The sequence below is a fragment of the Durio zibethinus genome, chromosome 27, assembly GCF_047325235.1.
Source record: "Durio zibethinus cultivar Kanyao isolate XHJ-2024 chromosome 27, ASM4732523v1, whole genome shotgun sequence".
NCBI classification, from domain to species: domain Eukaryota; kingdom Viridiplantae; phylum Streptophyta; class Magnoliopsida; order Malvales; family Malvaceae; genus Durio; species Durio zibethinus.
Window position 1 is genome coordinate 18162055 of NC_143188.1, and position 12854 is coordinate 18174908.

The following is a 12854-nucleotide window of genomic DNA, read 5'->3' on the forward strand; positions in this document are numbered from 1 at the left end:
GAATTGTCTGATGATAGGGATATTTTCGATGGCTGAACCATTGTTCTCACCACCGGGTATCCTACCTTAGTCAATGGTTTTTTGTTTTTAATGAAAAGAGGCTCATTTCAATTATATATAAAAAGGAAAAATGCTCATGCAAAAAAAAAAAAAAAAGAATTTATTGAAAACAAAGCTATAAGAAATTATCTTACCTTTAATAATTTATATTCGAAGATAAGTTTCTCACTTCTAAGTATATTTGATCTTTACATTTACACTCAACTCCTACTCAATTACTTTTTTGATCTTAAATAAAGAAAAAAAAATCTACAGGTTTTTTTCCTAACTTTTCATGATTAGTACCAAAGTACACTTCTAATATTTAAGTCAACTTTAAGTTTGCAACTATATTGGAAAGCTAACTGAGAACTGCTAGAAATACTTGTAATAATTGTTGTCCTAATGCCATTATTGCCTAACTTGGCCAGCACTTCTAACACAATCCATGCAATTGCCATGTCAACTAAGGGAAAAGTTTTGATATGCCAAGTTCCATTCACTTGGCAAAGCCCGTTGGCTTTGAGGCTGATAAAATATGCAGTGGGAAAGTTGCTGTGGAGTTTAGGAGACAGATGGAGAGGAACTCTGTGGCTTTGTACTTCATAAAACAAAACACATATCATTCACTCAAGCACATGCAACAGCCAGAGTGGCAAACAATGATGCTTGGCCACTTGGGTGGCAACAAATACATACAAGAATAATTCTTTTTATTGTTTTGTTGCAAGGAAAGAGGGAAACTCAAATATGGGAAACATCAAAACCAACAACATTCGACAAAGCTCTGTTCATTTTTTTTTCCCTTTGTCTTGTCTTTTTTCTTTATCATAGTAAAAAAGTATTATCACACACATAGAAAGGATTTGTTTTTCATACACTTTAGTTTTTTATTGTTGGGTTTGGTAAATTAACTCAAGAAGAACAGCTCATCCCTGAGTGAAAGAGATCTTTTGGCTATCATTTTTGGAAATCTATGGAGCCGCTTGTCAACTTTGTAATACGGCCTCCTAGGTAGTCTTTTGATTTTTAATTTTACTTTTTGGGAAAAAAAATGATCTTGTTTCCTTTCCTCTATTGAATTTAAATGTGATTTTTTTTTTTTTTTGCTTATGGTTCTGTTCTGTTTGGTTGACGAGAAAAATTAGGAAGAGAGAGGAAAATTTGGATTTGAAATTGAAGTGTTTTTGGTCTGTAGGGAACAAGCAAGGAAAACTCTTTTGCTTGAATGAGACTAATTTAACTACTTGCTTATACTTGGACCCTTTTTATATAGCGTCAGATTTGAAGTTTTTGTTTTGTATTAATGTTGATCAGTTTCTAAGCAAGCATTCAGGAGTGATTATATTAGTACGTGGCTATTTACTGTTGGAATTTGATCATTTAGCTCACCACTTGGTTCCCTATGATCTTTCCATAATTTCAGAGTATGTCTGATTAATTGTGTTGGTTTTCTTTAGCTCTCATGCACTGCTACTTGATTTGATTAATTTTCTTATTTTAATATAATTTTGTTTTTTGGATACACACACAAACACACACACACACACACACACACATATATATATATATATATATATATGCGTATATATATATTTGTTGTTGTTGGGGCTTCTGTGTTTGTGAATCTCAAACTTTTCTGAGGGTGATGGCATGTGGGTCTTAGGTTGATTTAGTTATTGTTTTCTGTTAGACCAAGATTTTCTACTTTGCTGTATTTTCATATGGTTCTGAAAGCTTCAGCAGTTACAAGGTTGGTAATTGATAAAGAGACAGTTGAAAGATGAAATTTTTAAGTAACTGTTTTATTTAGTTTGATAGGAGTCTTGGGCAAAAAACTGCATGCTATAATTTTAATCAGCTTAACTGTGAAATTGAAACTATTATGGGTAAGAATTAGATCTTCAAGAACTTAAAGTTATAGCTAGAAAATTGGGAAACATAAGTTTTGTGGCTTGAAGTCTGCTGTTGTAATGCTGTTCTACGTTGAAGATAAGATGGTTTTTAACCAGCGAAGTTATGGAAAGGACCTGCAGATCCTTTCATTGAGATATTAGACAGGAAAGCAAGGTGAGTGGAAAGTTTGTCTGGGACTTTTGTAATGAGATAGTTAAAAATGTTCGGGACATCGTTAATTTAGGACTACAAATTATTCCCTACTATAATTTTATTATACTTCTTTTGCTCAATTTCTAATGGGCATCATTTTTTGGTGGCAGAGCTAATTACAATCCAGACAGTGATCTGTTGGACAAAGAGTTCAATGTGAAAGGGAAATGGTGCCAAAGAAAGGATATAGAGGTATGGTTTAAGATTATCGATGCCGGGGGAAATTTCAAATTTATTAGCTTCCTAGAATTCTTAACTTTCTGGTTTGTTCAAACTTATTTATGATGTTAACCTGTTCATTTCGCTGATCCTTCAATTAAATAGCTTTATTTCTAAAATGTAGTAGCACAATAGATACAATCGCTTTATGTTGTCGTCAACTTGTTCAAATTACTCATAAATTAAAATCAGTTAGCTAGGTGCCCCCAGCAATTGTACGTCTATGCTTTCTCTTTTCCTTTGAAAGGAAACATTACAGAAGAGGTCATTTCTTTTAAACATTTGTTTGAGTTAATTTGTAATTGTGTCAATTTTCCTTTTCAGCACTTGGTAACCATTTATGATGGCACGTGCTTTATGAGACACCATAATTTATGGAAGATTGAAAGTTCTACAAATTTAGAAGTGCTAGCCTGTCTTCTGCATATTGATACAGGATAGGTTAAGATTAAATTCATTCTACACGTAAGCATACGTATTCATCAGATGAGATGCTATATCAATGGCAAAAAAAGATCTGAAACTATTTTTGCATGATATCCTTGTTGGGTGGGCAGGTCAGATGTGCGTTTTAACAAGATAAGTAGTCCCTTTGTTAGATATAATGCAAAATCAGGATTTGATTGACTTGCAGTAATATTGGAATTGAGATCTGGTCAACTTGGAAAGGAAATCTCTTGGCATCAACACACTAAGGAGAAAATTCTTATGAGGATGTGTTTAGGATGGTTTGAAAGGTTTCAGGTCTTCAAGCACAAAGTAACAGGCTAACAGCCTTGGGTCAATCTGGAATACTTGTAATTATTAACATAGGACTACAACTATTTATAACTGTCGATTTTCTAATGTAATGTTTATGTGATCATTTTTTAGATTTGTAAATAAAAAAATTTGTCCCATTAGTTTTGGCCAAAAAAAGGGTGGGGGTTAGTCGACATTAATTGTACATACTTTACAAGAAGAAATTTTTTTATGATTGTTTATAATTTGGATGAATTTAAGTTGGTCTACGTCATAAGAGAGGTGTTTTGGCCATTTTTCAGGTTAAAAATGGCAGGGGAGATGTTCTATTGTGTAGTCATTACATGCCTCTGGTTAGTCCTGAAGGAAAACCTCTGCCCTGTGTGATATACTGCCATGGCAACAGGTGACAAAGGAGTTTTGATTGATCCCAATGGAAATTGCAGGCATTATCAATGATTTTTTGTGGAAATTAAAAAAAAAAATTTGGATTTTGTGCTTACATCAAAACAGACTTTTTGGTCCAACTTGCATGCCTCAATCAAGACCAGCCATAAAATATTATCGCTTTTTTTTTTAATACAGTTGTATCTGGATAAAAATGCCTTATTTTTTCAATTAGTTACTTTTTCTTTTCTTTCTCTTGCTTATATAGTATTTCTTCAACTAGGTATTAACTTGTACCGGTGATTATGAAATTGTGGTAGTTATAATTGCATTTATTTTTAGTTAGGATATTGATTTTTCTGACTATATTTTCAAATGCAATCATGTTATTACTGCTTATACCACCAGTAGCAAGATAGAGAATTTGTTCTTTTATAGTTAAATTTATTTCGTACAGCTTAGTGTTTGCAAACTCCCCATTTGTCACTTTTCTATAATCTAGGCACAAAATTTTTTTACTGGATTGGTAGGAAAATGAAGGAATTAATATACTTGTATGAAGGTTATTGTAATTGGGATATTGGTTTTAGAATCCAATTATTGTTATCCACTAGTAACCTTATGTGTGGATTAGTTGACTTCTTATTTATCTTTTTAGTGCGAATTAAATAGTTGGTGTGAAAAGCAATATCAGAGCATTATTCTTGCTGACAGATTGTCAAATGACATTAAGAATTTCCTATTCATGAACATTTATAAGCAAGAACTGTTTGATAACTGGGAGAAAAATATGAGATAATGCATTTTGCAAAATATCGTTGGAAGTAGATTGCGTTAGTATTAGATATCAGTTGCTTTTTTTTGGTCAAAAGATATCAGTTGCTTTAGTATTGTACATGTGTCATTACTTATTGTTGTTGGCTAATGTTCATTGATTGCATGACTAGGTTCTGTTTCTTACCTCAGATCTAACTGTATATGTGTTTCCTATTGTTAAATCTTCTATGCTGGCAGCCAACCAACTCAAAATGTCGTACAAATGTACATGCTTTTTATTATTTTTATCCATGACTAGCTTCTGTTTTATCCTATATGTTTCTTACTTTAGTTCTTACTATATATGTGTCTTCTTTTGTTAAATTTTATATCCTTGCAGCCAACCAACTCAAAATGTTGTAAGTTTATAGTTGCTTATTGTTATTATTATTATTATTACTGTGTTGTACGCATCATTGCTGACTGCTAGAACATCTTGATTTTTGGCAGTGGCTGCAGGGCTGATGCTAGTGAAGCTGCCATAATCTTGCTGCCTTCAAATATTACAGTTTTCACTCTTGATTTTTCAGGATCTGGGTTATCTGGAGGAGAACATGTCAGCTTGGGTTGGCATGAAGTAAGTTGTTAACTAACTGAAGAAATCTAGAACTTCTTATTCTCATTTTTGCTATGGATACAGGAAATGGTTCTTCTAGTGTTTGATTAATAGTTTTAGTAACTTTTTGCATACAATTGTTACTGGTTGTGAGCTTGTGATTATGTGGCTCTTAGCAAATTGGTTACGTTAACTTTTGTTTTGTCATGGATTATTTGGGGTATTCTTATTTAGACAGATGTGTTGTACGGTGACTATTAGTTTCTTCTGGGAAAACTTGTTGTGGGAGTAAATACTAGGGTTTTTTAGGTTTTGTAAGTTTACATATGCGTTAAACTTTTTCTTGATTATGCTCGTCAAAATTAACCTCTGGTTGAATAATGTATGACATGTGAAATTGCAAACTTGTAAGTTGTAACTATACTAAGAAGCCTAAATCTCTTCCTTGATCCTTCTCTCTGTCATGAAGTGAATTCTTCTTATGTATTCACATTTGAAAGTTCTTATAAAGAACACTCCCAATATTTTTAAAAAATAAAGGTTAATTATTTGTCACCAGTTTCGCTCCTTACTGGAAAAAGTATCAACCTGTCATCCGAATGGTGTTTATTCTTATTGCATACTTGTCACCAACTTTGCACTGCCTTGACTGTCTCTATTAAGATCATTTTACACCTTTTCACCTGGTAGTATACATTTAACTCATATTTCTTCTCTATATGACATCATAGATGTCCATGTTGGTGTTTATTGCGTGTCATAAAATGGCTTCCTGAGTTCTTTTCCTATTTTTCAGAAGGATGATCTGAAAACAGTGGTTGATTATTTGCGGGCAGATGGAAATGTCTCTTTGATTGGCTTATGGGGCCGCTCAATGGGTGCTGTTACCAGGTTTTCTAAAGCACTTGCCATCTTCCTTTGAGCTTGATGTTGTAGAGTTTTGAGCATGGAAGCCCATCATGGAGTTTCAATGCTATCCTGCCCTTGTTAATCATTTATTAAAAAAAAAATGGATTCAGTTTGCTGTCTTTTCTCTTCTGCTGATATAATTTCATGTTTTATTCATATGAACCTAATATAGTAGATGTGTTTTTGCATGTTTATGTTATTAAGGATGTAAATGATTGTTCACAGCCTAATGTATGGAGCTGAGGATCCTTCAATTGCGGGAATGGTTATTGACAGTCCCTTTTCTGACTTAGTCGATCTGATGATGGAACTAGTAGATACCTCTAATTTCCGTCTGCCCAAGTTCTCAGTAAGTAGATACATTTTATTAATTATTATATATGTTTTGTTGGTTCTAGCCCTTTTTTCTTTGTGCGTAGCTAATTAGCGACTGTAACCAACGGCATATTTTGGTGCTAGAGATTGTATAGGAAATTTGGTGCTGGCAACTATTATAAGGAATGGTGGTGTTATATCCAAAATAAGATAAATAAGAAAACTTGTAGTGTTGAAATTGTAGTTCTTCATGTGCACATTCTAACACATCCCGATATTAGCATGTCCACTTCCTTCTCTGATTGTTCAATCAACCCAATGATGGACAAGTTCCATTTTACAAGTTTATTCTATAGATGCATTGTATTACATTTTATTTGCTATGTCTTGTTGATTGTAGCCCATTTTCTTTCTAATTAATTATAATCAAACACTACGAACAGAACGAAAAATTTTAATAGCAATGACTTAAAATTGGAAATACAGCATATGCTGCAAATAAAGTTTGTTTAAGCTGCTTAGGTTGGTAGGTTATGCTGCTGTTCAACATGAGTTATCAACGTTCATTTGTGGGATCGACCGATGCTAGCATGCCCAATTTAGTGATTTTACTTCCTTAGCAAAGTTGTTAGCAAAGTTTTCGTACTAGAGATAATTGCTTCTATTGTCCTATGACCCTAAATTTTTTCATTTGCTTGCTCCAGGTTAAGTTTGCAATCTGGTACATTCGAAAAGCAGTCCAGAAAAAGGCAAAGTTTGACATAACAGACCTGAACACCATCAAGGTTTTAGTCTGAAGATAATTTACTTTTTTCCGTTGATCATGTTACTCATTTATCTGGTTTCGCATGGTGGAGTTTCTTCCTGATATCTTTGCATTAATCTCTTTTGATAAGCAGTTTTGCTTTAATGTTCTTTTGTCTTTGATTGATTGGTGAAACCATTAACGGAATCTTAGGCTTTGCTTGGTAAGGAGAATAGAAAAATGGAAAGATGCAAAATTAGGAGAGGAGAAAATTGGAAAGATAGAAAATATGCTTTTCTTTCTGTTGGTGTGCTTTAGGAAAGATGGAAAAGTGGATGAAGAAAATGATTTTCTTTCCATCCATTGCTTGGAGAGTTGAAAAATGAAAGGAAAGAAAATGAAAATTACATTATTTTACCATTATACCTTCTTTAAGTGGAGATAAAGAGATAAAATCTAGAAGAGGATAATCTTGTAAACCTCAAATCTTTTCAATTTGGAATGATTTGTTTTTATGAATAAGGGTAGAACATGACCATCTCTCCTATTTTCTTTCCTCCATTTTTGTCTCCTACCAAGCATTACTGAAAATCATTTTCTTGCGACTGTTCAGCCACCCTTTCTATCCTCCCACTTTTCCATCGTACCAAGCAATGCCTTAATGTTTTGCTCGACACATTTGTTTTATGCTCAAGTTGATGAACCAATTCTTTGGCGTAGTACCATATGCTTTTGTTTTAGTTATTGTCTGACCAACTATTAAGTGAACCTGATAGATCAATTGTATTGTTTGCTACTCAATCCAACAATATAATTAACACTAAGAAATATCCAACCATTTCATGTTTGCTACTCAATTCATCTTGGCAAACAAGCTGAGTTCAATATAGAGCAGTAACATGTGATCTTGAAAGAACTTCTGTTATATCATCTCTCCCTCTGACGCACACACACACAGACACTCACATGCTTGTGCATGACCATTCACTAAAAATCAGTTCTTGAAGCGTATCTTGCCTGATTGAGTATCCTTAGCTGTAAATCAAAGGGATTATTATGGATCTGTGCGAATAGACACTGCCAGAGAAATGACACCAACAGATAGCTTTTGAAATTCATAAAACTATGCATGGAATTGCTTTGGGATGTATTGCTACCGTAGAGAACATGAAAAAAGGGGTGAGGGAAGTCTAACACACTCTGTTCATGAAATTTGAAATTCAATGATACAGTGATTTCTTGTCAGTGCTTTTGTTTTTTATTGTTCTTAATTGTGCCGCATGGAAGTGAATTACATTTTAACTTATCTTCATTTTAATCTAGGTGGTAAATTCTTGCTTTGTTCCTGTGCTGTTTGGCCATGCTGTTGGTGATGATTTTATACGCCCTCATCACTCAGATCGTATATTTGAAGCTTATTTGGTAAGTTGGTTCTTTTTCTAGTGGTAGAATTTGATAAGGAAATCTTAAGGTATAGAATATTGGAAAAAAAAAAACACAGTGATCCTATATATCCCTCAGCTTTCAGAATAATTGGAAATATTCCAATTAATAGTTTTTGAACTATCTCTCTACTTCAGATTTGTCCTACTTGGCCTGCACTTGTGAAAAAAAAAAAATGGAGTTTTTTTGGCCATGAAAGAAAAAGTATGCAGTTCATGTTAGAAGAATCTGATAACTTAAGTGTTGCATCCATTTGCATTAGCTTGATACATCCATACAAAAAGGGTTATCTTCCAAATTTCGTTGTGCATGATTAAACATGGTTTTTTATTATCTGCATTTATAAAGGAAATTTGATCAATTGAATGCTTGAATTTCTTTTGTTTTCTAGTCATTCTTGCATTTCAAGCTATGCCTTCTATTGATGCACTACTTTTGCAGGGTCATAAGAATATTATCAAATTTGAGGGAGATCACAACTCTCCTCGTCCTCGGTTTTACTTCAATTCCGTAAATATCTTTTTCCACAATGTCTTGCGGCCTCCTGAGGATGAGGTGGGGGCAACTATTTATGATTCAATACATGATTACTTTGGTAAGGTAAATTGAGCTCCAAAATAATCTTTGGTGGTGTTAGTTTTATTAGAAGTGCCTGATGTCAAATCCACAAGCCATTGCTAATTCTTAACTGATTTACCTTCAGGGTAGTTGGGTTGTCCCTGAAGTAGGTTTTGTCCCAGAGTCTTCAGCTGCATCTAAAGGCATGACTAATTTACCTTGTATTTCTTAACTTAAATGCCAAGTTTTGCCTCATCCATTAATGGTGTTGTCTTACACTCAATTGTCTTGCTGGTATTTTTTATTACAGAGCCAGCGGCTAGACGCACAGAAGATGCCATTAAACAAGCTCATTCTAAAAGTCCTATGAGTCGAACAGAGGTCGGTTTTAGTTTCTTTATTTTTCTACTGTTTTTCAAGAATGACTTGTAAAATAATTTCTTTAAACATTCTTCTTCAAATTCACTGCATTTCAAGGGGTAATATAATCTAATGAAAATTTGGAAAAGTGCATGGATGAACAAACGTGATCTTCTGCTTTCTATTTGAAGTAAACATATGAAAGTAGGAAAAAAAGATAAGGGAAAAGAAAAGGAAAGCAATATTTATGAATTCAAAGGCCTCATAAACGGTTTAATTTTTTAAAATTGTCTAATATTTGTAGCTTTGATTATGCTCAGGTTCCTTCTGATATCCCATCTGAAGAAAATCACCCTGGGTGTCAGGTATTGTTTTCTTTGTTTCTGAGTTTGCTTCATTACTTCAACTAGATATCTAATGTGCAATGCACAGGAAGAACGCTTATTGTCAAGTTTTACAATGCCACTAAACACGAACTCTGGCGCCTAATCCATTTTATGTCAGCTTATTATGTATTTCACATTGATTAATACATATGACATATGAAATAAGATGCTTGCTAATTGTAATATAATACCAATTTGACTATAAAAGTTCTCGGTATCGTATCACCATAGGAAACAACTTAAATTTGCAGCTCTGTTGATAGAGCATAACATTCAATTTGTATATAGCATGTTACCAAATATATATATATATATATATGTATGTATGTATGTATATAGCAGCTTGTAATTAGTCTTTATACTATCAGAACGATGCTTCACAACTCTGTTCTCCACTTGCTGGTTAATCTCCATGGTTTTGTCAGCCTCTGCATGAAAAAGCTAAATAAATTAATAAAGGTAGTTGTGAGATGGATACAAAAGACAAGCTGAAGTGGAAAGTGTTATAAGAATTAGAAATAAAGTGGCCTAGGATGGGGGAGGGGAGGAAGATAATGGCGTCACTGACACTAAATGATGTTTGCTGCAGGATAAAGATACCATTGGTGATAATGGTCCGTCATCATCCAATATGATAAGCTTTGAATTACCCAGTTGTCATCCATTTGGCCCCCATGTGCCAACAACGATGGATGATGATCAGTATGTGGAATATCTACTGGATGACTTTAGAGGTTTTCCATATAATATGGAGGAAGAAAGGGTGAGTCGAAACTTAAATCGTCTACTGATGTCCAGAAACATTCTTGGCTATGTTAATAACTCGTAACCCATTATCAATACTTGTTATATTCAGATGTTTATGGAAGCCATAATTAAGTCCTTGGAGGACTTGGAGAGGCGACGTGCTCAGACAGAAGAGCAACCTAAGGCTTGTGCCGATACTTCAGAGTCTTTACAGAAAGATGAAACAAACAACAGGGATACTTCTTCCACCACAGAAAAGTGTAGTTCTTTTCCCCCAGAGTCCATTTCTGCTAAAGTGGATCATCATCAGGCGCCCTTTGAGACAGAATCCACCATAGTAATCAATAGCACCAATGTCACCCTGGAGCACGCATCTCCTGATACTAGTGTGTCATCTGCAGAACCTGCGTTTGATACGCTTCCGTCAAGCGCGGAATCAGGGAGCATAGGGACCTCTGGACGAAGCAATACCTCCGCAAGCATCCAAAGTTCATCTGATGCTGACATGTCAGCTAGCACAAAAGCTACCGTAACAGTTGTACGAAACCCCTTTAATAACATCATAGATGGTTTGATGCGTCGCTGGGATCTCAACTTCTTTCGAAACTGTCCATGAAATTTAAAGATGACATTGTTTGGATAGCCTGGTGATTGTATTCTTTTATGAGTGGAGCTACCCAAAAATTCCCAATACATCCTAAAAAAATTAACCTTCAACAAAATTACTCAAATACCCGTTAATTAATAATTTTTTTATCTTTTACATCAAGGTCTTGAAAATTCATTTTCGAAAACTTCTTCGTTATATTAAAAAATATATTTTTGAAAAATATTGTAATTATTTAAAAATACATTTATAAAAAGTATTATAATTATTCAGAAATTGGAAGTAATTTTTTACTTCAGTTTCTTTTTAACAATATCTTGATCAATGTTTGGCACAAAAATATTAGATGTTCTTTGCTATGATCTTTAAATAAGTTTCTAATAATTTCTCTAAGGTAAAGATTATTTTAAATCTAATAGTAAAAATCTCTAATATTTCAATTGTATTAGTCGTTCAATAATATTTGTAATATTTTTTCAATTCTAACAAATATGTATCTATAAAAAATCAATAATTGTGAAGAAACATCCGTGCAAGTGGTTATTGTAATATGTGCAATGAGGCAATCACATTCTATTGGACATGGTACAGTAACCAACTTGCACAAAGACTTCCGCTTAACAATTCCTCTTAAATATACATTTGTCAAAATTGTAAAGATTTTACAAACATTAAGTTTTTATTATTAAATTTGTCATTATGCTAATAACATTGTTAGAGTTAATCTTTGTTATAATGCTAAGTTATTGTGCATCAAAAATTTATTTTTGAAAGTTTTTAAATGATATGAATCTCTAAAAATCATTAAAAATTTTCAAAAATTCTTAGAAGTTTTCTTACATGGATGTTTAGAAGCTTTTAAAGGATTTAGGAAATAATTTTTTATACATTGAAAAAATTTTTAGATATTCATTTTTTGAAAATTTTTAATAATTTTTGAAAATTCATTTTCAGAATACTTAAATTGTATTATAAATCATACGTCAAAATTTAAAATCTTAAATTTTTGAAAAGTAAATATAAAATCAAACAAAAAAAAAAGTGATTTACCTCTTATTCTAAACTATCTAATGTCAAATCGGTGATTGAAGTTTAATTTAGGGCTTAATTCTTAAAGGGTTTACTGACTTTTGGTCGAAGAAGAGGAGATGTAAGGAGAGAGGTGTTTGAATTTTTTAATAAATTTATGTTCTCATTTGAGGTGTAAAAATATATATATATATATATATATATTAATAATAATGCGGTGTGAAAAAAAGAACTTGAGGTGCAAAATCCCTCAATACCAGGTTTTGGTTGTCAAATATACAATTGTAAAATTGATTCTGTGCCAGCTAAGCCCAACAGTGTCAGAGAAAATGTTGAAGCTTTCCATCTCTGCTGCGGTCTTAACATTCCCCCCCCAAAGCACTTTCTCCATTCCCAAATTCTCAAAAGTGTACGTATTCTTCACATTGACATGCATCATCCAAATTGCCAGCTCTACGATGAACTTCCGTATTCTTGGGAACTTAGCCGATGGATCTCCATATTTCTGTTTTAATTAAGTAGAATAATTCACATGATAATTTGACGAAATTCAATATTGAATTATTAATAATTTCACAATATCCCGAATCATTTAATTTTATAAATAAAAAATTTAATTAAAATATTCAATAAATTACATAATATTAATTATTAGTAGAAAGGATGTAATTGATTTACATTTGATCTATATTAGTTTTTGTTCATGAAAATAATAATTATTAAATTTTAGAGAAAAATTATAAAAAAAATTAATTATAAAAATCAGACTAAATTGTAAAAATAATATGTTAAAGAATTATTTCAAGAGACTAAAAGATTTAATTATGTTTTTAATGATCAAATGATCAACTCATAAAACATATAAATAATAAAAATCATTAACATATA

General features: G+C 32.7%; 1 protein-coding gene across 3 annotated transcripts; it reads left to right on the forward strand.

The window, feature by feature from the left end:
• The first annotated feature begins 596 nt into the window (after positions 1–596).
• LOC111279557 (uncharacterized) lies at positions 597–11095 on the forward strand. 3 transcript variants are annotated; one of them, XM_089756036.1, is made up of 14 exons: positions 597–1053; positions 2259–2340; positions 3411–3514; positions 4762–4888; positions 5664–5758; positions 6002–6125; positions 6796–6876; positions 8160–8258; positions 8721–8879; positions 8983–9040; positions 9148–9218; positions 9518–9562; positions 10173–10346; positions 10440–11095. In XM_089756036.1, the coding sequence occupies exons 1-14, from the start codon at positions 1016–1018 to the stop codon at positions 10944–10946; spliced, it is 1764 nt and encodes a 587-aa protein (XP_089612162.1). In that variant the 5' UTR covers positions 597–1015; the 3' UTR covers positions 10947–11095. The 3 variants fall into 3 exon arrangements, with proteins under 3 accessions (XP_089612162.1, XP_089612163.1, XP_089612165.1); XM_089756037.1 differs by having other exon boundaries at positions 599–2109; XM_089756039.1 differs by having other exon boundaries at positions 602–2109; positions 4842–4888.
• Positions 11096–12854: the final 1759 nt, after the last annotated feature.

What these genes read in the sequence shown, in the direction of transcription:
- LOC111279557 (XM_089756036.1), top strand. Translation starts at nt 1,016, where the DNA reads ATGGAGCCGCTTGTCAACTTTGTAATACGGCCTCCTAG. An exon ending in AAAATCACCCTGGGTGTCAG is followed by an intron (nt 9,563 to 10,172) that starts GTATTGTTTTCT and finishes TGTTTGCTGCAG; the next exon opens with GATAAAGATACCATTGGTGA. An exon ending in ATAATATGGAGGAAGAAAGG is followed by an intron (nt 10,347 to 10,439) that starts GTGAGTCGAAAC and finishes TGTTATATTCAG; the next exon opens with ATGTTTATGGAAGCCATAAT.